This window comes from Colias croceus, chromosome 9 (genome assembly GCF_905220415.1).
Source record: "Colias croceus chromosome 9, ilColCroc2.1".
NCBI lineage: Eukaryota > Metazoa > Arthropoda > Insecta > Lepidoptera > Pieridae > Colias > Colias croceus.
This window is the reverse complement of record NC_059545.1, coordinates 1,518,643-1,544,497: the sequence shown is the minus strand read 5'-3', so window position 1 is coordinate 1,544,497 and position 25,855 is coordinate 1,518,643. Positions and strand designations below refer to the sequence as shown.

General features: G+C 31.3%; 2 protein-coding genes across 6 annotated transcripts in view; one reads left to right on the top strand and one right to left on the bottom strand.

Moving 5' to 3' along the window:
• LOC123694132 (facilitated trehalose transporter Tret1) overlaps positions 1 to 20,153 on the top strand; it is a 55,648-nt gene extending 35,495 nt beyond the window's left edge. For 2 of the 5 annotated variants that reach the window (XM_045639449.1, XM_045639446.1), the window contains exons 2-3: positions 16,316 to 16,430; positions 17,987 to 20,153. In XM_045639449.1, coding sequence (XP_045495405.1) covers positions 16,316 to 16,430; positions 17,987 to 19,350 — 1,479 coding nt within the window. In that variant the 3' untranslated portion in view covers positions 19,351 to 20,153. Of the gene's footprint in view, positions 1 to 429; positions 514 to 5,847; positions 6,075 to 14,262; positions 14,478 to 16,315; positions 16,431 to 17,986 lie in introns of those variants that run through there. The other 3 variants (XM_045639448.1, XM_045639450.1, XM_045639447.1) reach the window with 3 other exon arrangements.
• A 3,354-nt stretch (positions 20,154 to 23,507) lies between these two features.
• Positions 23,508 to 25,855, bottom strand: LOC123694131 (mucolipin-3-like). The gene is made up of 2 exons (XM_045639444.1): positions 25,729 to 25,855; positions 23,508 to 25,633 (listed from the first exon to the last, which is right to left on the bottom strand). Exon 2 carries the CDS (start codon positions 25,623 to 25,625, stop codon positions 23,820 to 23,822), a length of 1,806 nt encoding a protein of 601 aa, XP_045495400.1. The 5' UTR covers positions 25,626 to 25,633; positions 25,729 to 25,855; the 3' UTR covers positions 23,508 to 23,819.

The following is a 25,855-nucleotide window of genomic DNA, read 5'->3' as shown; positions in this document are numbered from 1 at the left end:
AGGATCCTTCTTCCTTTAAAGTCGGTTAAATACGAGATATTAGCATAACAATGAGAAATAATTAAAACGTAGTTTATGTGCAGAGAAAATAATAGATCTTCGTACATTTAGATGCAAAATATTGTTGCATTATAATAAATCACACACGGTGTTTTCATATTAACTGCGTCTTCGAATCGAAATGGAAATATGTCGTCTGATTTATTCAAGGAAAATTTTTATAGAAACTTGAGATATAAGGCTTTGTAGACACTGTTTATGTTTACTTGTGTGTAATCAAGGATACAGATTACATACAGATCTCAAAATATAATAAAAAAAATGGTAGAAAGTTTTATAATATTTTTAAAACTATTATGATTTGTAAAAGTTTTGTTCAATTCTATTATCTTTTTAAGACTGTTAGATCATTGTTATTATAACTTTGGAGGTGAAATTTATAAAATGGTGAAAGACAGTGTGGTGTTAGTGTCTTTGAAATATTTTCCCGCTGTATTGGATTTGTTGGAAAATGTGAGTAATGTTGTCTTATATAGATAACTATAGGTAATAGTAATTTAAATTGTTTTGATTGGGTAAAAATGAGAAATATAAATTAAGGAAATCTCGTAACGTATGTATAATATGTATATTTCTGATACATCTAAACGAAAAAAAGTTAGACGGTAGTTCCATCTAAAAATATAGTGAAAAATAGAAAGTTTAACATACAGAAAAGGACTAAAGGAGAATGTATCAATGCCACATTGTCCTTGTTTAAATATTTAATCTATTATTTCTATTTTTTAAAGATATACAATATCTTTACTTTCAAGATAAGGTTGGAACGGAGCCCGCGCGTCAATTATCTTACAAATAATGCTCATAGTGTAATAAACTTTATTGTTCAATAAAGATTATATTCCTATCTTTAATTTATCGTATTACGTACTTTTTGGTATATTTATTATTACCACAACGAAGTGTGTTGTCTTTACGTAGATATTAATAGAGTTGAGGACATATTAATTATTTATCACCTGGTTATTTGTATGTAAAAACTGTAGTATTTAGGTTGGTAATAGTACTAGCTTGCCATTTGAATTAGTTGTTTTTTAAAGCCTTATATGTAAGTAGTCATATTGATAACTAGCTGTTCCCCGCGGTTTAACCCGCATTGCTCCGCTCCTGTTGGTCGTTTGGCGAGATAATATATAGCCTTCCTCGATAAATGGGCTATCTAACACCGAAATAATTTTTCAAATCGGACCAGTAGTTCCTGAGATTAGCGCGTTCAAACATCAAACTCTTCAGCTTTATAATATTAGTATAGATTATTCATTGGCGCAATTTTAAAGTTTTCGCGCTAAATATTAAACCTTTAACAAAGCTTTTGAGTCATCATATATCTACATAATGCAATAGTTAATTGTTTTTTTAAGTTTACACAACAAAAAATTAGGTTTAAACGGATCTGATGAAATGGGAATTACCGTAGGTCGCTTGGGAAAGTGCATCAATGTCGTTTTTACGTATAATATTGGATCCGGTCAAGTGAGACCACAAAATATCGGACACTTTTTCTACTTCACGTTGGTAACCTTTAGATGTAAATTGTATAACGTTTTAGGGTTATTAGCTCAAATCGTGCTGAAAATATGGTGTCAGTATAAATTGGGTAGGTACCTATATACATATTATTTTTAGAGGGACGTATTGGATGTTGGTAAAATTAATTATGGCAGGTTTTTTAATTGAAAAATGTATTAGGTATGTCTATCCCAATAATATAAATATAATATAATTATATATTTTAATGGAGAAAAGTTAAAAGTCAACACATATAGGTAGACTCAACAGAAAGAGCCATATGCATTATGTATATTATGATGACTCAAAAGCTTTGTTAAAGGTTTAATTTTTAGTGCGAAAACTTTACAATTGCGCCAATGAATAATCTATACTAATATTATAAAGCTGAAGAGTTTGTTTGATGTTTGAACGCGCTAATCTCAAGAACTACTGGTCCGATTTGAAAAATTATTTCGGTGTTAGATAGCCCATTTATCGAGGAAGGCTATATATTATCTCGCCAAACGACAAACATTTTCATGATCAAAACTTAAAAATAATTGATTGAAATTCTTTTTAAGGCGGAAAACTACAATTTCTATTTCTATTATATAATATTTTTCAGTAGATCGATATTCAGGGTCACCATTTTTTTCTGGGTCGTTAAATTGTAAGACAAGAAAATATAGACATGTAAAATACGATAACATTTTACAGCATTATTTTCAGCAATTTAAAGTGACTATTAAAACACAATAAAAGACGAAATATGACTTGACGAAAATAAGATATCTTTATTATCGTAATTCTATGGAATTGAACAATTTATAAAGCCCAATTCAATTTTTGCGTTTCCAGTTTGAAAAAAACCGCCGTAATACCTATGCTCTCATTGTAAGTTACTCCTAGCGCGTAAATCATAATAATATCTGACATCACTGCCTGTACACTTTTTTGCACGACGATGCGAAGCATCAGAGAGTGCTTTACGAACGAAAAATTTTTTTCGCCTCATTTTTGCAGCTATTCTTATTATTATAGCCTTGTTAGTTCACGGAATCAAGATATTTTGCATACTATTGTCGAGATAATTTAATGGAGATTAATCCCATACTTTTTAAAAATTGATTTACTTCAATAGAATTGGAAAAAAACACCGAAATAGGTCAAAAAATTTTCCTGTCCGTCATGTGTGAAACCTGAAAACACTATAACTTGTGAAAAAATCCATCATTTGAGTTAATTTTTTTTTAAATATTCTAATCGACGATTGTAGGTCACTGAATGCGAATGATTAATTAATTCAGTGTCGTTTAATTGCAATTAATAAAAAACGAAAACTACAAGACTGTATAAGGTAAAAGCACCTAATACGGAGGTATTTCGCAACATTTGAAAGTAAGTATCAAAAATAAGCATTTCTAAGTCTTTCTAAAGGTGCCAAACCACTTTATCGTTAAAAGTGGAACTTAAATTTTGTATTGCTGTTGAGTCTATGTTTATTTTCATGATATTTCTTATTTTAAAAAAATATTTAAATAGTCATGTCGATTTTCCCTAATACGGAGGTATGATTTTGGTCAGAGCCTAATACTGCGGTAGGCGGCTCCTAATACGGAGGGTCAGATATTATATACATTGAAGTTCCGTACAAATAATATTTGTTAAATAATAGGAATGTGTTAGTAAAGTAAATTGTAAGTTTTTTATTCATTAACCATTGGTTTGATTACGTTGATTCACTTTTACTGTGTTTCATTTATGCTTTTAGTTTTATCGAAAAAAAAAACACGCATATCAAATAAGAATCCACAAAAAAAGTCACAAAACTTCTTATTTATTTACGCAACCCTAAATCTGATAATTTTAAGTTCTATGAAATAGGGCCGTAATAGGAGATCATATATAACCTAATACAGAGTTACCTGGAAATATCTACCACCGTAATAGGAAAACTACTCGTGTTTTTAATAATCCTAATTCTGACCCATCAAAAATTCGATAAACAAGAGAATGTAAATGCTTAATCAAATGCTAAAAGTTTTTTGGCTCAGATGTGTAAAACTCAAATCAACAGTTATACAAAATAAATGATTTGTGATACATTAAAATACACCTTCCTATTTTTACCCCTTCTAAGAAACAAACATTTTGTACTCAACCATTTTCATATTTAACTGGATTTCTAATTAAGAAAACATACCGCAGAATATGGTTTCTAATTTATCAGATTAATAATTAATCCAACTAATCTTGGAATTAATTCAATAAGTAAATAAAATGAAAGTTATAAACAATTAAACATGCCCAGTATTTTTCCTATTTCGGAGTTATGCCACCGTATTAGGATTAATCTATAAAATTTGTATCGTATTACGGCGGTATTTTATTTCTTATTTTTTGGGTAGAAAATGACTTACAAATATGAAACAAGCTATTTAAATAGTGAGTGTAATAGTAGGAAAATGCAATAAACAATACATATACAAACTTGAACGGTTTTTTAATACGAAAAACTTAGTTTATAAATATTAGTGTACTTACTTTTGTTGTTTCGCGTTTGTATGGAAACACCTCTCATGTCGATGCCGTTACACAGATTGATTGATCTTGTTGTGTTGTCTATGTGCTATACTTGCAAACGTTAGTTAAGTCATGGAGTAATAAATTTGGAATAAATAGCTTACGTTTTGGTGTACTTAAAATTTATAAAACAGGAATAAAACTCGAAAATAGAAATACCACCGTATTAGGAAGCGATTTTGACTACCGCCGTATTAGGAGCCTTTACCTTATCTATATATATATTTTTTTTATATTTCATAATTAAATGAGCATTATGAGTCGTGCACTTTTGGATTTTCCAAATAATTTCTTTATTTAGTTCTTTACCAATGATAATATTATATTTACAAACAAATAATTACGTAACTAGGTACTAAGTGGGTAGGTACCTACTTTATAAATCACTTATTATAGAGATTATATATTAGAGTTAGGTACCTACTTTAATACCTAATTTATTTTAAGACTAAAAATTCTAGAGTATTCAATAATTACGTACTTATTTATTGATTTATCTACACTAATATTATAAAGAGGAAAACTTTGTTTGTTTGTTTGATTGTAATGAATAGGCTCATAAACTACTGGACCGATTTTGATGTAATTTGGCACAGACAATCTTTAGACCCTGAGAAAGAACATAGGCTAATTTTTATTGCGAAATATGTACCACGGGCGAAGCCGGGGCGGACCGCTAGTACATAATAAAATTAATATAGTCATAATCGATACATGTCCAATCATGTTATATGATATATAATTTCCATTTATCTCATAGATAGAGCGCGTACGAGGAAATATACTGAACTTTTCTAACCTCGTAATGTATCATATAAGTAATAAGCAATAATATGTAATCTTGTTGTCTAGTATTTGATTATTTTATTAACAAACTAGCTACACGGCCTGGCTTTGCGCGGGTTCATTTTAAACATGCATATATTAGCTTCACCTGTATGTTTGTATGTTTGTTTGTAACTGACCTCGACTCGATTTAAAATTTTAAATGGTATTACCACAAAACAATACACAGTCTAACTTTAACCAGGGATCTGTCACTTACGACAAAACCAGATGAAAGAGAACCCGCACTTAAAGACAAACCCTGTCTAAAGTTTTTTTGTTGCAAGACAGTAAGGCACTTTTACCGTATCCTAATCTTAATAAAAGTATTTATAATTTAGATAACATTGTTATGTATTAGTTTATTAGAGATGTTAAATTACATTATTAACATTTCCACAACTAATTGATTTTGTCATTAAAATGTTTATTGCTAAAAAAAATTAATAGAAATAGTACTTACCTACTTAAATTTTTTATATTAAGTAATTTAGTAAAAGCATACTTTATTTCCTAATAAACAATATTTACATAGCAAAGGGAAGTTTACTTAAAAAAATATTAGCAGTTTTTCCTAATATACTTAAAGTTAAAAATTACTTACTGTAGAATATAATTATAATATACTATTTAGTTGCAACTTGCAACGTAGTAGGTAAGTATTTTTGTTCGACCAATTATTACCTATACTTTCAAGTTGCAACCCTTATCTCCTGAAAATAATAATAATACAAAGGCGGTAAAAATTCTTACCGAGAATAGGTATTGGAAAGTACTGCCACAGTCACACAGTACTGCCGAATGTACCTATTGTTTTCACAGTACGCATGCGTCATGATATAACACGTAGTAGATACTAGGTACGTACGATACATTTCTTGTAATGCCTAGTATCTCATGTGGCTTGCTAGCGACAAACCACACTCAGTGTAGATGCGATAATCACAAAAAAGGCCGGCAACGCTGGCACTCGGTGAAATCGCGGGCGTAAAAAATATTCGAAATTGATCTGTCACAGATTAGTTCGATTGTTTTTACGCGGGAATTTGTGTTTCGCGCCCTTTTCGTTTAATGCCAGCGTCAATTTAAAAAATTCAAAATTTGAATTTTCTTTGGTAAGTTTTTTTTTTTTTTTTAATTTATGTTTGCAGTTTTTATAAATCAAAATATTATAGTGTACACTGAGTGAATTTTTACACTAGGTACATAAATTTTATATAATCTCGAAAATTATTAAAAGTTACCTCGATGCCTCCTAGTAAAGCTGTGATATGGATAAAATAAAAGATTACTATAAAGATATATAGAACTTACATAAATAAAATAAACGCTATGTCATAGCTCTTAGTACCTATACACGGAAAAAATTGATTAGTTAGCTGTGAGGCGATTAAAATGTTTTCCGCATTTTTATTAAGTATTTTATGCGATAGCGCAATACGATAAAATATGCAATACCTTAAATAATAATTTATTCGATCTTTCATTACTCATAAATATAATAATTAATAACTAATTGGAATTTTTAAATAATTTATCTACTATTTTCATTAATTCAATTTATGTAAGCAACATTTCTAAGATTAATAATGGAATGTCGTATAAATAAATACTAATAATACTATAAACAACACATCAGCTATGTTATTTAAAATGCAAATGTTTGAAGAAGTGTCATATTATGAGAATTGTATAATATGTAATTCATAGACGCAATAATACTGAATGAATGTAAATAAAAAATCTGCAAGAAAATGTTGAAAAGTCTCGGGGAAATTGCAGGTTTCAGTAACGCCAGTCGCCATATTTTTTTAAACCATACCTAGGCTATAGAATATGTATAGACAATAACCGGGCACTGTGTGAATAAATTAAAAAAAAAAACGAAAATAACGCAATTGAAATGTTTATTGTTCAAAAATTCAAATAACATAAGATAGACACTAATGCGTGTTGAAAATTGATTTCCGTCGAGAAACTCCGTGGTAGTTAAAAAAACTAAATGACTATTCATAAGCACTGAAAGTTTACATAAATGAGTTGAGTTAAAGAATTAGGTCGAATGTTTTAATTTAAGTTAGTTCGTAGTACCACAGATTACTAGATAATATTTTACTTTATTACTCACAGCACAGATAATATAATCATTCAATTATAAAATATTTTCTAAACAAAAACTCCATTTTATAGAAAATTATTATAAAAAATCAAACAATTTAAAGAAAAATTGGTATTTTATATAGTTACGCATACATTTATGACTCTTTGTTTGAATTATGTTTCATGTGAATACGATTGGATTTAGTTACGGTTATCTACTACACTAAAAGCCTAAGCCTAAAACATAAAACGTTACTAAAGATATAGTTATCACTTATCAGCCTTGTTTTATAGATATGCAATACGTTTAATTGAGTTTTATTATCACAAACAAGGAGGCTGAGCATACCTTTTAAAATAAAAAATATACGTCCTTTGGGATAGTTTCTAAACGTAATAGTAGCCAACAGGTATTTTTTTCATTTTGCTTTCAATATCACGTTTTCGTTTGTTTTGGCGGGAAACGAATTCGCGCGTCAAATTTCAGGCAACATAACAATATTTTATATACAGTCAAACAGCAAATTGCAAACTGCATTCCATGAAAATATCGCTGTGAAGTTTACAAACATAATACGTGATGGTCGACTGTTTAATTCATAACAAACACGTTTTTAAAACACGTGGTAGGTATTTAATTCATTTGACACACTACGTAGGTGAACAGCTGATTACAGATTACTGCTGAATATTTGCCTTTGAATTAACTTATTAAGTGCTTATTAACTTATGTTATGTATACATATAATATGTATATTGTATTAACCATACGTCAAGTAAGGCAATTTTTAACCGACTTCAAAAAAAGGAGGAGGTTATCAATTCGGCCGAACCGATTTACGTGATTCTTTTTTTGTTCGATGCGGGATGGTGTCGAATTGGTCCTATAAAAATTTTATTCGGCTAGGCCCAGTAGTTTTTATTTTATGAGCATTTTTGTCTGTATTTGTAAATGTTGCAAGTGCAAGTTTGAAGTCGGTTGTTTTTAACGCAGTTATAATGTTATTGAAAAGTTATATATTTCCCAAATAATGTAGAGATTTTAAAAATATATTGCTTTTTACCTTACACGTGATATACCTGATATGATAATATGATTAATGAGTAAAATATAAATAAGTAATTTTGCTAATAAGTTAACAAGGGTAAAATGTGATATTTTACAATAATTATTTAACGAGCATAATTATCATGTGAATTAATAAATTTTCTATTGGTATAGTACCTAATAATAGTTTCTTTTGTAAATAATTTAATTTATTATTCTAGCCTAATATGGTTTTTATGTCCGTTTATTTTATAAATAACGTTTAAACAAACATACGGAAACGGATGCACTATTACCGGAGGTAAGCAACTATCTAAGGATATGTAGCACATTACTATTTACTAGGTCATAGGTGTAACAATTAGAGTGCATAATTGACTCATATCTTTCTTTGTTCCACTAGTTTGTTTAGATAACATCTCGAATTTCCTTTTATTTATACTAAAAAAATATGACATCACTACATAGTATAACAAGTATAACAATAAGTTGAAACAAAGTCGCTGTCGCTGTCTGTCCGTCCCTATTTAAAACTATGCAACTGAATTTGATGGGGGTTTTTTAATAGATAGATTAAAAGATTCTGACATTCTCGATGAATTATTAGGTTTTAGACGATTTATTAGGTTTAATTTTAGGCAAATCGGGCGAAGCCGAGGGCGGAAACTAGTTTATTTATACTTAAATATAAACATAACAAACAGACTTTCTTTGTATTCATAAATATGGGTCATTTGTGTTTCTAGGTACTGAGTTTATTACTAAACGATCTAAACAGAAATGTTTATAAAACAATTTTAAATCTGTTGAAAAAAGGTTGTAATACATTGCAATGCCTTTATGTTCTAGACCTAGCAAATTTATTTTAACACGTTATTTTTCATCTGCGTGTTTGTCTGTAACCGACACCTTTAGTTGAATTTAATTATTAGTGTTTCTTTCGGTGTTAGATAGCCCATCCATCGAGGAAGACTATAGGCTAGGTATATTATATATATCATCACGCTAAGACCAACAGGAGAGAAGCCACGCGGGTGAAACCGCGGAGCGCAGCTAGTTCCTAAATCCTAATAGATATGCTAGCCTCAAAAGAAGTTTCTTTCCGCTCACAACTGGGAACCAACTTCCTCATGCGGTGTTTTACAATGAACATAAAAACATTTATGTTCTTTTACATATATTATTTGCATTCAACATTTATCAGTAGATAGGATTAGCCTTTTATAGCACAGGTGTAGTGCCCCTATTTCTAACTAGCAATCAAAGTTTTTTAAATATGCGGCTGTACGTAAAATTCATCTACTACCCGGAAAAAATAAATGACAAACCTGACTCTAATCTACTCCTGTGACGAATTTAATCCAGATTTGATATGTCGTTTTGTCGTGAAAGATTAACAAACATTCATAATGTTAGATTTGTAATCAACAACAAATCAAATGAATTAATCAATAAATGATGCATTTCAAAAGATTACAATCTTTCTGATGTTATTACTACCATTGTTTTCTCATGTTTTCCCCCGTTGTAATGAAATAACATCTCGCTTATAAGACAATTGAGAATTATATATTTCAAACAATAGACAAATTACCGTTTCCTTCTGACTGAAGACTGTACAATTATTAATAAAAAAAAACACACACACAAAAAAAAAGTTTTAATAAATAAACTAAGTATGTAATACTAAATTATTGTATTGTCACCGATCCTTGATACCTAAGTGTTCAAGGTTTGGACTAAATCTGTCCATTTAAGTGAATCCGAATCGAGTTTAAAGTAATTACATACAAACTCATAAACAAACATAAACGGGAGCTAAAAGTTAAAATTATGGAAAAATGCAATTTAATTTTTTACACAAATTTTATTATTTCGCGTACCTACTTGTCTAATGGGCTTTTTTGAATTAATTCATATACTGAATATTTCATACAAGGCCATCTAGATGCCATTCTAGACCCAAATTATGCTAAGCTTAGTACTATTATTACCTATTTTGTTAAAGTAATATGGAATGAGTAATGTAGTATAAGTACCAATAAGTAGGTACGTAAGTTTGTAAAAACGCAACTTTTGTTTATTAAAAAAAATGTTATTTATGTACAACTAGCATTCCGTTTACGGCTTTACTTGCGCTGTCTCATATTTTAAACTTAAACTTTCTACTTGAACTGCAACTATTATAATATAAAAAATACTTGAAAATCTGCGTAGTTATAAAGACCAGCGACTTTGTAAGTATGTAGTGCTATAAAATGTAGGTACATAGTTGCCGTATTATATAAAATAGGGTATTAACTATCGCTCTACTAATTAAAAGACATTAAGACGTAAACATTATCATCCATTCATTGCAATCGATCAAAGAGCAATGAGTAACTAGAAAAACAATAAACATCAAATAGGTACTTACCTAGTTTTCATCCGCGTACGTACGCGTATATTATATGAATTTAACGATACACCATAAATAAATAATAATTATTATATTCTGAAATTAATATGGCAATAAACTTCGTTGCCATTTAATAAAATTTTTATAAGTTCGATGACTTAGAGTTTTTTTACAAAGGTATATCTGATAAATGTTATATATAAGATACCTCTTATCTACTTATCAAAAAGTACAAAGAGTTTTAAGTATCTCGTCAATATATTTAATAATGATTATTGACTCTACATTCTATTGTAGTATCGTAAAATAAATATGTGTATATGTATTATAATATTACGTGTATAGAAAGGACTTGTAGTAGATTTGTTTTGTAAATATTTAACTGTTACATACGTCAAATACGTCTTAATAGTGCTACACGGATCTTTTGGCACGTGGCGAAATTGTGAACTAATCAAACCAAGATGAGCTTTCAGGACGTTCCTAATTTCCCTCAGACTATTTTGTGGAGATTTTTGCATCGAAAACCTTGTCTCACACCCACATATAACATAGTGGCTTCGTCTGTCATTGCTTTGAGCTTTCGTATAAAATAAATAAATTTAGATTTGTAATATGACTGCAATAGACCCCTACATGAGTAGATATAAAATGAAAAGATCGGTAATGGACCACTATGTATCTGATTCTCCGTGATAAACTTTCAATTTTATCTGTTTCCATACAAGTGTTTTATTTTCGTCTCAGTACTGTATCCTTTAGATAAACCTAAGATCTATCGATAACTTATCAACATTTGAATTTCGACATGCACTTGAGAAAGATTTCAGTGTAAGAGAAATGTTTGGATCGGGTTTTGGTGCCGGTGTGGGGATCGGGATCTTCCCCTTTAGTCCCCCCCTCGCGGCCGGGATACTAACTGCGAATATATTCACGAATGTTACCACGAATATGAGTTCTATGGGTGGCATGCCTGTGCGAATACCTATGGTAATGTTATATTTTGTTTTTCTTATTATGGTTACAAGTAGTGTTTATGTTAAATGGAAATTATCCTTCAAGGCCTTATTTAAGTATAGTCAGGGGTAGCCAAAATAGCAATTCGTATTAAAGAGTAATTAATAACTTAGTAAGAATTATATTTATCTTTCGAAAAGGTAATTATTAGAACCGCGTAGCGTTTTTGGTGCCAGCGTAAAGTTTCCAAGTGTGCGTTATTTCATAATTTATACCATATTTTTAATTATTGTTAAACTACTGAGTTATATACTCAGAAAGTGTGTATATTCGCGATTAAACTTTTCAGGTTCTATTGTCTGATTTAAATTTTCCACAAATCTTTATTTATTTTGATCGTACTTGTTTTTTGAGATTAAATATCTTTAAATGTCAAAATTTGATATCTTTTCTTTGATAACAACTTAACTAAGCAACATAATATCTTAAACTGATAAGAGTATTTCGATCGCTTCTACAGTTATCCTAAGATAAATTATAATCATAAATAATCAGTTCATGAGATGAACAAAGAGGCTAGGTATAGAAATAAGATAGTTATTTGTATTCATAATTCATACCAACATACGTCTTGACTAACTCATCCTCATTTACATATTTATTATCATTTGTTACTTGAAGGTACTTGCTCTTTATTGATAATACGTTAAATAAAATGTAAGCGGATGTTTTTCCTTAACTGCTTCGCTGAAAAGTAACTAATTAATTAAATATTGAAATGTCAAACATTAAACTTTATTTCTCATGCTACTAAGTAGAGCCTTCGGCATCGCTCATTCACACCTGAATAAAAAATAACTTCAATTTTACTCCAGATTTTACATAAAAAAGCAAATTTTAATCAGAGCCAAAAAAGCTTTTATAAAAAAGAGCGCCAAATAAACGTAATGATTTTTTTTCTAACATATAAATATGTAAGCGTAAGTAATAAAAAACTACTATCGAATCTTTAGTAGCAAATTTAAGTACTTACAATAATACAAAAAGTTTTTCGTAAAGGCCTCGAACGCTATCAAAGATAAATAAAAATAAAAATACCTAGAACACAGAAGGTACAACATGTAAATTGTTATAAGCATCCAAAGACAATGCAGTGAATATTAAAACACAGGAAGTTGTAAAACAACATATTTCCGTAGAGACGTTTTATTTTCATCACCATTCAGTAGATACGTAGGTAATGCTGTTACAATCAAATACTTATTCAGATAATGTGCTGAAATATTCTAAAATATTTTAAAGAATTTATTTTAACAAAAAAATATATTTTTAACGATCCATTTTTGAAAGCCTTTTTACACGCGCTAGTAAAAATTACTTAGGTACAGAAGTTTCTAATGAATGACATCATAAGTATCTTCTATAAGTATCGCATGAACCAGCTAGTATATAATATTATATAAATTATAAACCATTATATGCAGTTCATTTAACTGCACTTCTATGTTTTCAGTACGTTCAGCAAATGCGTTTATAACATTTTACTGCGTCATTTTGATAAATTTTACACCACCCATAACGTTTTGTCTTATCGACATCGATAAAACTGTATATAACCATGTTGTTTATTATTCACTGTTGTTTTGCATATTATAATACTAGCCGCTCGCCCCAGCCCCGCATGGATCGACCCGGGTTAAATTAAAACATATAAGTACCTAAATCAAGAATGATGTAACTTTTTACAGGGGAAAAATTCTAAAGTTCAGAAGTTCGTTTCAACAGCAGCAATTTGAAATTACTTTCTACCAACAAATGCAATTAAAAACTTAACGTACCTATCAGCATTGCACATTTTACATTACTTTTTTTTGTATTTTTATATTTTAGTTAAAATGCTATTTCATTCCTTTAATTCATATTTTACAAACTAAGTAAAGCATGAACCGGAAAACTAGTATTACATTCTAGTGCTAGGTACATAAAAGAACTATTGTATTAAGTATCTGTGAGAAAAGTATGGTCTTTACAAAACCAGTTGTGACGTACTATAGCGGTTACAGTGCATGCAATGTCAAGGGCAGGAAAAATCGCGGTGTTCAAGTACGGTCAAGTGCATGTAAAATAATTATGATTCAAGGCTCGTCCAATTGATGCGTAAATACATATTGTTCGAATGAGCACAACTGATTCCTTATTTTGTTGATATTGTATCATTTTCCATCACATGCCTGATGCCTTGCTAACTAATGAAATATGTGAAAATTATTACTTTATTGTCGATTTTCCGAATTTTTCTAGAATAGTATTTTTTATACGTAAAAGTGGAATGTTACACATAGAAATAGATCAAATAGATAAATATTAATATTCCCCAAAATTAGAATTATGACATGGTTACGCTGAGCCCTTATTTTATATTATTTCCGATAAAAACAATTTATCGTTTGGATTGTGGTCTCATGTTATTATACTTAAATTTCTACATCTAATTTTATTACGCCTTCAAATGTTTCGAAGCGTAAGTGCTACTATAAAATTATAGGCGATTATTTTATTACTGTAGAAGTGTTTAAATAGGTACGTAATATGTAATATGCTCACTCGTGAAATAAACAAACTAAAACAAGGTAAATACGTCAAATATTAAGCTTAAAAGAAATCATAAAATCACTTACAAGTTACAACTAATATGTATTACATATTTTTTAAACGAAACCGGAATGTCAACAGGCAGTTCACCGACATTGACATAAACTGCCGTCAAATCCCGTTTCATAATGTCATTTGTCAATAATTGTCAAACAGAATTGTAAACAACACGAAACAAAAACAATGCCTTTTTTGTTTGCAATTTTCCAAATACCTTTCGCTCGCGTAAAAGTTTAGTCGTGGCAGGACCTAGATTTTAATATTTTTTGCAAAATGTGGTCGAATTCGGGTCGTCGAGACCAGCAGGATGATTCTGAGACCGAACCGTTGCTTCCCGCTATTCCAGGGCCTAGTTATAATGAGGTATTATTTTAATTTTATGCGAAATACTTTTATGTAACTGTAAATTAAAGTAGGCTATTAAATTACATGGAAATGTTTGAAGCGGTGTACTGTTTTGTATAATCGCTTTTGTAATAAAACGATAATGCTAATAGTGGTTATTCTATATTTATGTAATTGTTTATTAAATTAATTTCTTTATAATAACACTGGTCTGCAAAAAAATTTTTTTTCGCGCTCCTTCTTATTTTTGCACAAGATTATTATAGAAGTGATACTTCTGAACAGAAATTAAGTTTTAAAAAATTTGTATCATGTCTAGATTTTTTGTGGTTTAATTTGAAAGAAACCCCTTTTTTTGTTCAAAGAATACATCGTTATTTTGATAATTAGGTTTAAATATTACAAATAATGTCAAGAAAATTATTAAAAACTATAAGATAATATAATTACACATTATTTATATTGTTTCAATTAGTAGTTTTCTCTTCTTTTAATATTTTATAAGGAGTTTCGCGACGAATCGATCAAGTAAAATCAGCAAGCTTTGCTGTCAACTTATTATCTATATTTTACTATATTTTCAGTTAGCTTTTCCGTATCTCCTCTCAAACTTCTGGTGAAATGTTTCATAGTGGTCACCAGATACTCTTTTGACAGCTTTAGTCTGCTTAATTTCATAATTTAATTCTTATCTAAGCTCCCGCATTTGTAGTCCCTAGAGACCACACTAAAGACTAGCGCTTTCGATGTTGCGTCGTTTAAAAATTCATAACATGTGATTCAATTTTGCTTTATGGTTGAAATTATATACAAATTTTCATCAATATATCAGTACAATATAAAAATTTTACCAAATTATTAGGATAAAATCATCAACCTTCACCTTAAAACTTTACTTTGAACTGAGCGCAGCGGAGTCGTGATAAGAACTACGGAAGCCCATAAATTCCCTACAAATTAGTGTAAAAATAATGTCTTCAGTAGATATCGTTCTAGTTTATAAAAATATAATAAAGACCGAATAAAATAGCATTATTGCAAGAGAGACTACCAAACAATACAGAATTTTGAGGTATTTAAAAACAGCAATAAAAAAAATTTTGACGTGATACAAAAAAACTGAAAGCCGATCTAGATTCAGCATGTTGAGATCTCCATGTTTATCATATTTTTATTCAAAGGAGGATTTCTTTGCAGACCAGTGTAATTAACATTAATCTTTCACGACAGCAGGAATATTTTTATCATTCTAATGAAATGACAAGCCAAAGCAAAATTAATTACTACTTCAATTTTATGGTCTTTATTATTGCGTTAAACTTAAAAATATAATTATATGAACACTTTTTCCATAACTTAAACGCACATCATTTAAACATCAACATAAAACAATCTAGACATTCTGGATGTGGTATTTTATTTTATTTCTAAGGCAATTATTTTCTTATCTTAACTTCCAAAAACTATTCAAATTATATTTTTTAGTTTAATATTAAGAAAGACAATGCATACTTATGCACAATATTTATTTATTTATTAAAATTAGCTATCATTAGAACTTGTATAGTATTCAGTCACAGATTTAAGTCTCCTTTGCAATTGCTAAAAAAATATTGATTATTACCAAAATTTAAGGTGGTAATTGATCTTTTTACTCCCATTTTATATAATTTTCTTTTACTCAAAAAACATTTTAGTATCAGAGGCTTCTTACTCAAAACAAAAATTGACAAATTTTACCGATGTGAAACATAATATAATCGGTCAATTTACTTTATATTACAACTATCCTCCTCAATAAAATTCATACTTATATTTTATGTATTTCTCTAATAGAGTAAATCTCTAATTTCCAGAGGGCAGAGGGCAACAACGGTGCAATGGCTGAAGTTGGAGTGTCTCAAGCTGTATTGGTGGAGCCAAGAGGCGATAATGGCCGCAAGCTCCCGCAGTACATTGCAGCTTTATCAGGTATGTAGAAAAGAAACTGCTTGAATATAACAACTTACATATTTTTCGAAGTGAAACTTCTTTATGTGTGTTGAGAGTAAAATTTCAAGGTCGCGTCATGGGAATACCGTCACGTCACGTAAGGCGACGATTTTGGTATCTTTGTATCTTGCCAAAGAAGTTTCAATTCTGACACGTGTGCTCCGCACACACGCTACTTTTTTGTATGTAGTAGTTTATTTGTTTTTAAATTCTTTTAAAAGATTTTACAAATAAGAAAGGTTGTGAGTATTTATAATAAAATTTGATGAACTGCTGATGATATATTATATTACAAAGAAATAAATAAACCTTGTTTACCGCTTCTCTATCTACTTCAAAATAACTAAAATAATAATTGCACATTGTGCAAATGAATTTACTATGTATTATTATCTATACATATAATAAATCTGTAGAAGGGTCAATTCTGTACATTGAAAATATTGAAAAAATAAATAGCAGGGGGTGTTACTGGATCGATACCAAACCCAAATATGTGATTAAAAAAATTTTTGTCTGTCTGTCTGTCTGTCTGTCTGTCTGTATGTGAAGGCATCACGTGAAAACTAGCGGTTCGATTTCGATGAAACTTGGTATAATTATACTTTATTATCCTGGGCGTAAAATAGGATACTTTTTATCCTGGAAAAATACGTAGAAAAAAAATAATCTTAATTTTTCAGTTTTATCCATAGACGTTGTTCCGTAGAACCGCGAACACACGTTGCGTATTATTATAGGCCTAGCCGTATTTGGGAATTGGGTCCAATAGATATTTATAAGATGTTATTGTCAGAGGTACTCAAAATGGATAAATAAACCATCCACGCGAAGACCGACATCCGCGCGGACGGAGTCGCGGGTGGAAGCTAGTTTTGTAATAAAACTGTGTAGATGTAAATATAATATTATGATGTTCCTATTAAAATAAAAATAAATCTGGAGTTACATATTTTAATTTTTTAAAGACATTTCCATATATTTTAAATCTATCTCCACTTAATAACATAATAAATCATAGCCAAAATGAATCTTTGTTCCATAAAAATTGTTAGGTACTTACTTTAAATATTCTGACATTAATCACAGCTCTTTTTACCTTTACTTAGTCTTATTAACATCTAAATGGGTATGAATCACACTAATTATGTCGACTTTATGAGAACAATGGTAATTTCACGTAATTTTTTAAGTATTCGTGTTACTTGTCGTATTATAACCTTGGCATAGCAGAATTAATTTATGGCAGCTTGCTGTGCTTGGTGGTGTTTTTAAAATTACAAAGACGATAGATAATAAATGATGATTCTTTAACATTTTTTTTGTTTTATTTTCAAAAAAATATATATTCAGTATAATTTTTTAGCATATTACAGAAATATTCAATCCCATGTTAGTTTAAGATACCTTATAGATAGGTACGTCTCTTGTGTACGCGATTTAATAAATGTTCTAAAACTTACACCACAGCCCAATTTGTAAAATACCCTCATATTTTTTTATGTTTTATTCAAATTATGATTATTCGTTTCCAGCCACGCTCGGTGCCTTGGCCGCGGGTTCCATGCTGGGCTGGTCATCACCAGTCATCTTGAAGATCACCCAAGACAACAGCACCGATTACAATTTCAGTGTATCCGAATCCCAAGGCGATTGGGTCTCGTCACTGATCAATCTCGGAGCTGCAGCTGTGTGCTTTCCGATCGGACTTATCATGGACATTTTAGGAAGAAAGAAGACCATGTTGTTTCTAACTTTGCCGTTCACATTGGGCTGGTTGTTGATCACCTTTGCGTCCAATGTCGGCATGTTAATGGCCGGGAGATTCATCACGGGTATAGCTGGAGGGGCGTTTTGTGTCACAGCCCCAGCCTATACAAGTGAAATTGCCCAGGACTCTATTAGAGGCACGTTGGGAAGCTACTTCCAATTGATGATCACTGTCGGTATATTATTCGCGTACGCGGTTGGAAGTTACACTAGTGTGTTCGTTTTCAATATTCTCTGTACGTTGATACCGATCGTGTTCGCGATTATTTTCTTCTTTATGCCAGAAAGCCCTAACTTCTTGGTCGTTAAGGGCAGGCATGATGAAGCGAGGGAAGCGCTGATTAGATTGCGCGGAAGGAACTACGATGTGGACAGCGAATTGAGCAATCTGCAAACAAAGGCCGAAGATGCCAAAAACAACCCAGTTTCCTTCCTTTCGGCGATTACTAAGAAGACCGCGTTGAAAGCTGTGCTCATTTGCTACGCTCTTATGTTGTTCCAACAACTGTCGGGTATCAATGCGGTTATCTTCAACACGTCGAAAATCTTTACGAGTGCCGGAGCGGCTATCGAACCAGCCATTGCTACGATTATCATCGGTGTCATTCAAGTATTGGCGACCTTTGTATCCAGTTTAGTTGTCGACAAATTGGGCAGACGTATTCTTCTTTTGTTCTCCGCTTTAGTTATGTGCATATGTTCAACGGCTCTCGGAGTATATTTCTTCCTGCAAGACACTCACGGCTCATCCTCTTCAATAGTGGAAGCCTTGTCGTGGCTGCCTCTATTGTCATTGTCACTTTTCATTATCGCGTTCTCACTTGGTTTCGGGCCTATTCCTTGGATGATGGCCGGTGAACTGTGTTTGATCGACATCAAAGCTTTCGTCGGTTCGACAGCAGGGACCTTTAACTGGCTGCTCAGTTTCACAGTAACTAGCACGTTCAACTCTCTAAACAACGCAATTGGCTCCGGTCAGGTGTTCTGGCTATTCGCTGGTATCATGGTCATTGGCTTTATATTCATCTTCTTCATTGTGCCAGAAACGAAAGGAAAGAGTGTCGACGAAATACAAATCATGTTAGGCGCAGAGCCTCAATCGATTGCTCCTATGGACGAAAAGAAATAAATCAAGCGAAAAGACTGATAAAGTATTTTTCTACAAAATGGTGGGTAGTTCGCAATTGGCTATTTTTAGACGTCTTTGGTAACACAGGTGTGCTTCGTAAGTTACTGTTTAACTGCTCCTTTACCAAAGATTTCCTCGTTTCGATTTGTTATTTCGTCGACACGTTAGCTTTAAGTAATAGCTCTGTGAACTAGTTTTAAATTATTTTTATTTATCGTAGTCGTAGTGAAACTGAGTTGCTGCTGTTGAAAAAGTATCTGTATATTAATGAATTTTAAAATATTTATTAACGAATGAGGATAATTAAATTTCAATTATGATTGAAGTTTTTTAATTCACATGAGTTTGATATTAACTATTTAAGATTATTTTTAGTCAATTAGTTTAAAAATTGATGCAGCTAAACGTTTCGTCATATCAAATGGATGTAAATATTTTTATTTATTAATGAATAGTCGTAAAAAGTTTCGATTCATATTTTATCTGTTTATCGTAAAATATGAAACGGTACTTTCATACGAATTGTAAAATTATTCAGTTAACATTGCCATACTTATACTAACATATTTTATATAGAGAATATTGAACATATTGCCATATTTATTAAATGTTTTGTATACAATTTTGGCTGTTTTTTTTTAATTTAGTACTAAATGTTAATCGTAGTAAGTGGAAATGATTGTTTTAAGAGGTCGCGTACCAAGTAAATGTACACTTGTTAAATGCATAGATAAAATTGTATTTATAATGTTTATATCTCGTACGAAATTCGAACGGTGCATTTAATAAAAATTGTTTCGTGATTCTGTCGTTTTATTCATCACCACCATCTACCTGAATTGAGAAACAAAAACAACAATGTCTATTTCTGGAACATGCCAAGGTAACTCTAACAGAAATAGAAACTATAATGGGCTGTGGAATAAAATACCGAAAAAAATCTGTTATTTGATATCTATATCTATACATATAATAAATATGTAGAAGGGTCAATTCTGTACATTGAAAATATTGAAAAAATAAATACCAGGGGGTGTTACTGGATCGATACCAAACCCAAATATGTGATTAAAAAAATTTTTGTCTGTCTGTCTGTCTGTCTGTATGTGAAGGCATCACGTGAAAACTAACGGTTCGATTTCGATGAAACTTGGTATAATTATACCTTATTATCCTGGGCGTAAAATAGGATACTTTTTATCCTGGAAAAATACGTAGAAAAAATTTATCTTAATTTTTCAGTTTTATCCATAGACGTTGTTCTGTAGAACCGCGAACACATGTTGCGTATTATTATAAGCCTAGCCGTATTTGGGTCCAATAGATATTTATAAGATGTCATTGTCAGAGTTAGGTACTCAAAATGGAGAAATTAACCATCCACGCGAAGACCGACATCCGCGCGGACGGAGTCGCGGGCGGAAGCTAGTACATTTTATAAATCTGTAGAAGGGTCAATTCTGTACATTGAAAATATTGAAAAAATAAATAGCAGGGGGTGTTACTGGATCGATACCAAACCCAAATATGTGATTAAAAAAATTTTTGTGTGTCTGTCTGTCTGTCTGTCTGTATGTGAAGGCATCACGTGAAAACTAGCGGTTCGATTTCGATGAAACTTGGTATAATTATACCTTATTATCCTGGGCGTAAAATAGGATACTTTTTATCCTGGAAAAATACGTAGAAAAAAATTAATCTTAATTTTTCAGTTTTATCCATAGACGTTGTTCCGTAGAACCGCGTACACACGTTGCGTATTATTATAGGCCTAGCCGTATTTGGGAATTGGGTCCAATAGATATTTATAAGATTTTATTGTCAGAGGTACCTACCTACTCAAAATGGAGAAATAAACCATCCACGCGAAGACCGACATCCGCGCGGACGGAGTCGCGGGCGGAAGCTAGTAATGAATATAATCAAAGTTTTACAGTACCTACCTTTTTCTCCACCCCATAAAATTACCCAGCAGCCTAGTGCATTTATTAATCAAAATAAAAAGCTCAGTTTTTATAATTACTGACAGCAAATATGAAGTATTGTATAGCATAGTTATTTAAATATGGAAACAATAATTTCATATGTAGATATCTAAGGTACCTACTAACCTAGGTAGGTTAGTTTTATCGTAGTTAGTTAGATTATTATCCTTCAGAAATCTTAGTAGGTAGGTACCTACTAAGATTTCTGAAGGATACTAGATAGATACTAAGTAGGTAGGTATGTCTCATCACAACAATTACCAACTAAACCAAACAAGCATTACGTACCATTAGGTAGGTTATAGGTACTATACCTACCATCGAAGCGTGATCTCCAGGAAGTAATTGTCTAGCCTTTTATACTTACATTTTTAATTAAGTACTAGGTAACTACGTAACTATGTGTAAATCCGATAATACCTAATAATTAATAAACGTATATTCTTAGATATGTTAATACAACTTCATCACTTCATCAGGTTGCATACTAAGTTACATCTTGTACTTCAGAAACGACATAAATAATTAATACTTTCGTACCGTTTGTATTTTAAATGATTAGGGTGGGTACTAGGTCTAGGCGTAAAATTTTTAGGTAGGTACACAAATGATTTTTTTTCTTCATTTATGGAGCTTAGTCACAAGTCACACAAAATGATATTGTTATAATATTATAGAATCGAAAACCTACTCGTAAGTATATAAATTATTCAGTCACATCAAGTACCTACTTATAACTTAGGAGCTATTAAAAATGCTATAAGATTTTCCTGTTTGTTTTTTAATCACTGTGTTGTCAATTTTCCTCCATCTCCAACTTTACTATCATACTTTCTACATACCTAGTATAAAACAAAGTCGCTTTTTCTGTCCCTGTGTCCCTTCCTGTGCTTAAATCTTTAAAACTACGCAACGGATTTTGATGCGGTTTTTTTTAAAGGATAGTGATTCAAAAGAAAAGTTTTAGTACTTAAGTATATAATTTATTAGGATTTAGACAAAGCGGGCGAAGCCGCGGGCGGTATGATTGCTAATAAGTTAATTCAATGGCAAATATTCAGCAGTAATCAGCTGTTCACAACCTACCTACATAATATGTAAGTAAGTAGTGTGTCAATTAATGAATTAAATATCTACCTAGTACCTACCACGTGTTTGTTATGAATTAAACAGTCGACCATCACGTATTATGTTTGTAAACTTCACAGCGATTTTTTCATGGAATGCAGTTTGCAATTTGCTGTTTGAATGTATATAAAATATTGTTAGGTTAAAGTCTGAAATTCGACGCGCGAATTCGTTTCCCGCCAAAACAAACGAAAAGGTGATAGGTATTGTTTAAAAAGCAAAAGGAAAAAATCCTGTTAGCTACTCTTACGTTTAGAAACTATCCCAAAAGATGTATATTTTTTATTTTAAAAGGTATGCTAACTGCTCAGCCTCTTTGTTTGTGATAAACTATATAGTTAAATAATACCTACCTATAATAATAATTATGGGAGGCAAAGTTGCATCGGGGAACTGAACTGAAGTTAGGTACTGAATATTGCTATTATTCGCATTATCTGAAATGCAGTAGGTACGATTTGAAAGTAACAATGCAAGTGGTAAAAGTAGTTGTCCTCTAATCTAAGGTCTGAATTTATATCAACAAAGCTTTCCTTTATTAATTTATAGCTTTCCGCCCGCGCAGTTGAAGAAAAACCCGCATAGTTCCCGTTCCGATTGGATTTCCGTGATAAAACCTATCCAATGTCCCGGGGTAAAGTAGCCTATGACCTTTCTCGGGTATCAAAATATCTCTATACCAAATTTCATGCAAATTGGTTCAGTAGTTAAGGCATGATTGAGTAACAGACAGACAGACAGAGTTACTTTCGCATTCATAATATTAGTATGGAAGTATGGATGTAGGTATATTGCCTGCATTGTGCACTCTTAATAATAAGCACACAATATTAGGTACCTATTATGAAAAAAGAATAACCTCGCAATTGATATGGAATTAGACCATTTTATAGTAATGTACAGCAAAGAGTATAGTAATATAGAGGGATGTACAGGTCGCGTCAAGTAAAAAGAACGCACGGATGGCTGCGCATTGGCTAGTTATAAATAATCATGGCAGAAATATCAGTTTTGTTGTAAATAAGGTAATAAATAATAAAGTAATTGCTATGCACATGCTTTATTGAGTATATATTTTCAAGGATTGATACATTGTGTAATCTTAATTGCAGTTTACAATATAAACTTTTATTACAATGGTAAAGTTCATGCACTTTGCAACAATATAAAAATATCATTACAATAAAAACAACATCCACCTATCGTACATTAGAATCTTCGGTGGTTAATTATACAACATGATTAAATTTAATAACAATAATTCTTAATTTGTGACAAAAATATACATCCGTACTGTTTAGTACCTATTTACAATGGCTACCAAATAACTTAAAAGCTAATTTTAAATTACAGAGCCTATAATAAATTAAGAGTAGAGTTGCCACCTATTTTTGAGTACGCGCTTCTGTACACATTACAACAAAATAAAGAGTTCATGAAAGCGTTTAAAGACGTTGAACTATGAGTTCTATATAAGCCAGACGAAACCTCCTCAATATTAGCTTCCCCTATAAATTGCTGCAAATCACTCTTTGGGAATCCCTCTTTATAATATTGTTTTATCGTATCATACGCATCCATGATAACAGATATAAATAAACTGAGTACAACATATATGTACAAACTTATGAAAGAATACAAATATACACGACTAAACCACCACAACATTGGTGATTTCTTTGACATTATAGAGAATGTAGCGAACATATCATCACCATTTATTAATGAGAATAAACATTCAGATGTAGTCGCTAGTGATCTGAATTTCATGTGATAAGGTCCTAAAATCAACCAGCCACAGAACATAAAACCAGCGTACAACAATAAAGCGCAGCATGAAAATCTGAATATTTTCGGAGCTGCCTTTTTGAGTGTTAATATAACCACATTGTATGTTTTGAAGAAACCTAAATATCTTAACACTCCGAACCAAACCAGTAAATTACCTGTACCTAAGAAAAGTGAACATACATTCCATTGATCATTAGTGAATTGGTTTCTTTCTATTTGCTCCTTTATCGCTGAGCCCATGATGATAAGAATGTCATTAACGATGATCATAATATACCAAATATTGAGGAACTCCAAACGACCATCTAAACTTAGCTGCTTATTGTATGTTCGTAGGAAGAACTGTACGGTTAGTTCTTTTAAAAGCTGCGCCCTGTAAATCGCTCGACTGCATAACAGAAGAGACGCGCTACAGATGAGAATGACAAAAATATTCAAAATACTTCGTAGTATCTGGTCAATTTGGTTATCTGTGATGTACGCTTGATCACCTTTGCATATCAGCTTGAACGGTTCAGCCTCTAGGGCCAATGACATTTGCCCATCATGATCCACGTTGTCAAAAACAATCGCTACATCAAACCGATAACAATCTGGCGGAGTGATGGGCCCTGCGGCACGAAAATTGATTGTTTTTATAGAAAACATAAGCTCCGCTCGCACTAATGCTGCAAAATTAATATCAAGCCCAGCTGCTTCTACATGTTGTTTAGACATAAATAACTCCCCTTCAGGTTTAGTAAAATTTATACAATTTGAAACGATTTCCGAATTAAACTCGTAACTTTCATTGAAACCGTTTATAATACCTTTTTTATAATTGTACACACAGAACACAGGGTCAGTCATATTGTTATCTTCGTTATCGTAAGAATAAGGGCCAATGGCATTCGATAAATTAGCATAGCCATTGACTGCATAGTCCAATGTATTATAAAATTCATCCAATTTGTATACAGCTAGTGGCCCTGCTCCTGGTGGATAAGCATTTATTTCGCGAGTTGAATCCCATCCAAGCAAAAACAGGTGTGAGAAGGTGATACGATTATCCCAAGTATAATTTACGTGATTATATCTGTTATGGGCAAATAAACATAATTGGAGAGTTACCAACACTATTTTGATCACTTGTACGACAAATTTGTAAGGGAATTTACGTTTCGCTCGCCATTTCTCTATAGGATTCATGAAGAAAAATTGCAATTTACGCCTCATTTTTTCTTCTAGCTGGTGAATTTCTGCGGAAGTTGAAACTGACCGTGAAGCTAAACCTTCGTTGTTGCTACGGGCATTTGTAGCCGGCCTTGGAATTTTAAACTCTTCTTCTACGTCTGAAGACGTGTTATCTTCCGTAGAAACTATTGTCTCCATTGTGTAATCTGAAACATAAACAATGATCAGATGATTTCTAAACTGCTAATTTATCCATTGTTTTTATTATGACCAATGATCAATTTAATTTAGTTTTACTTACGTATGTACTTCTTTTAATAATTTATAATATAAGGCCTGGATAATATAAATTTGCGTTGTAAACAAGAGAAAAAACTAAGTTTTTACAGAACTCATTGTAGCCTGTAGGAATGGAATGATAATTGACG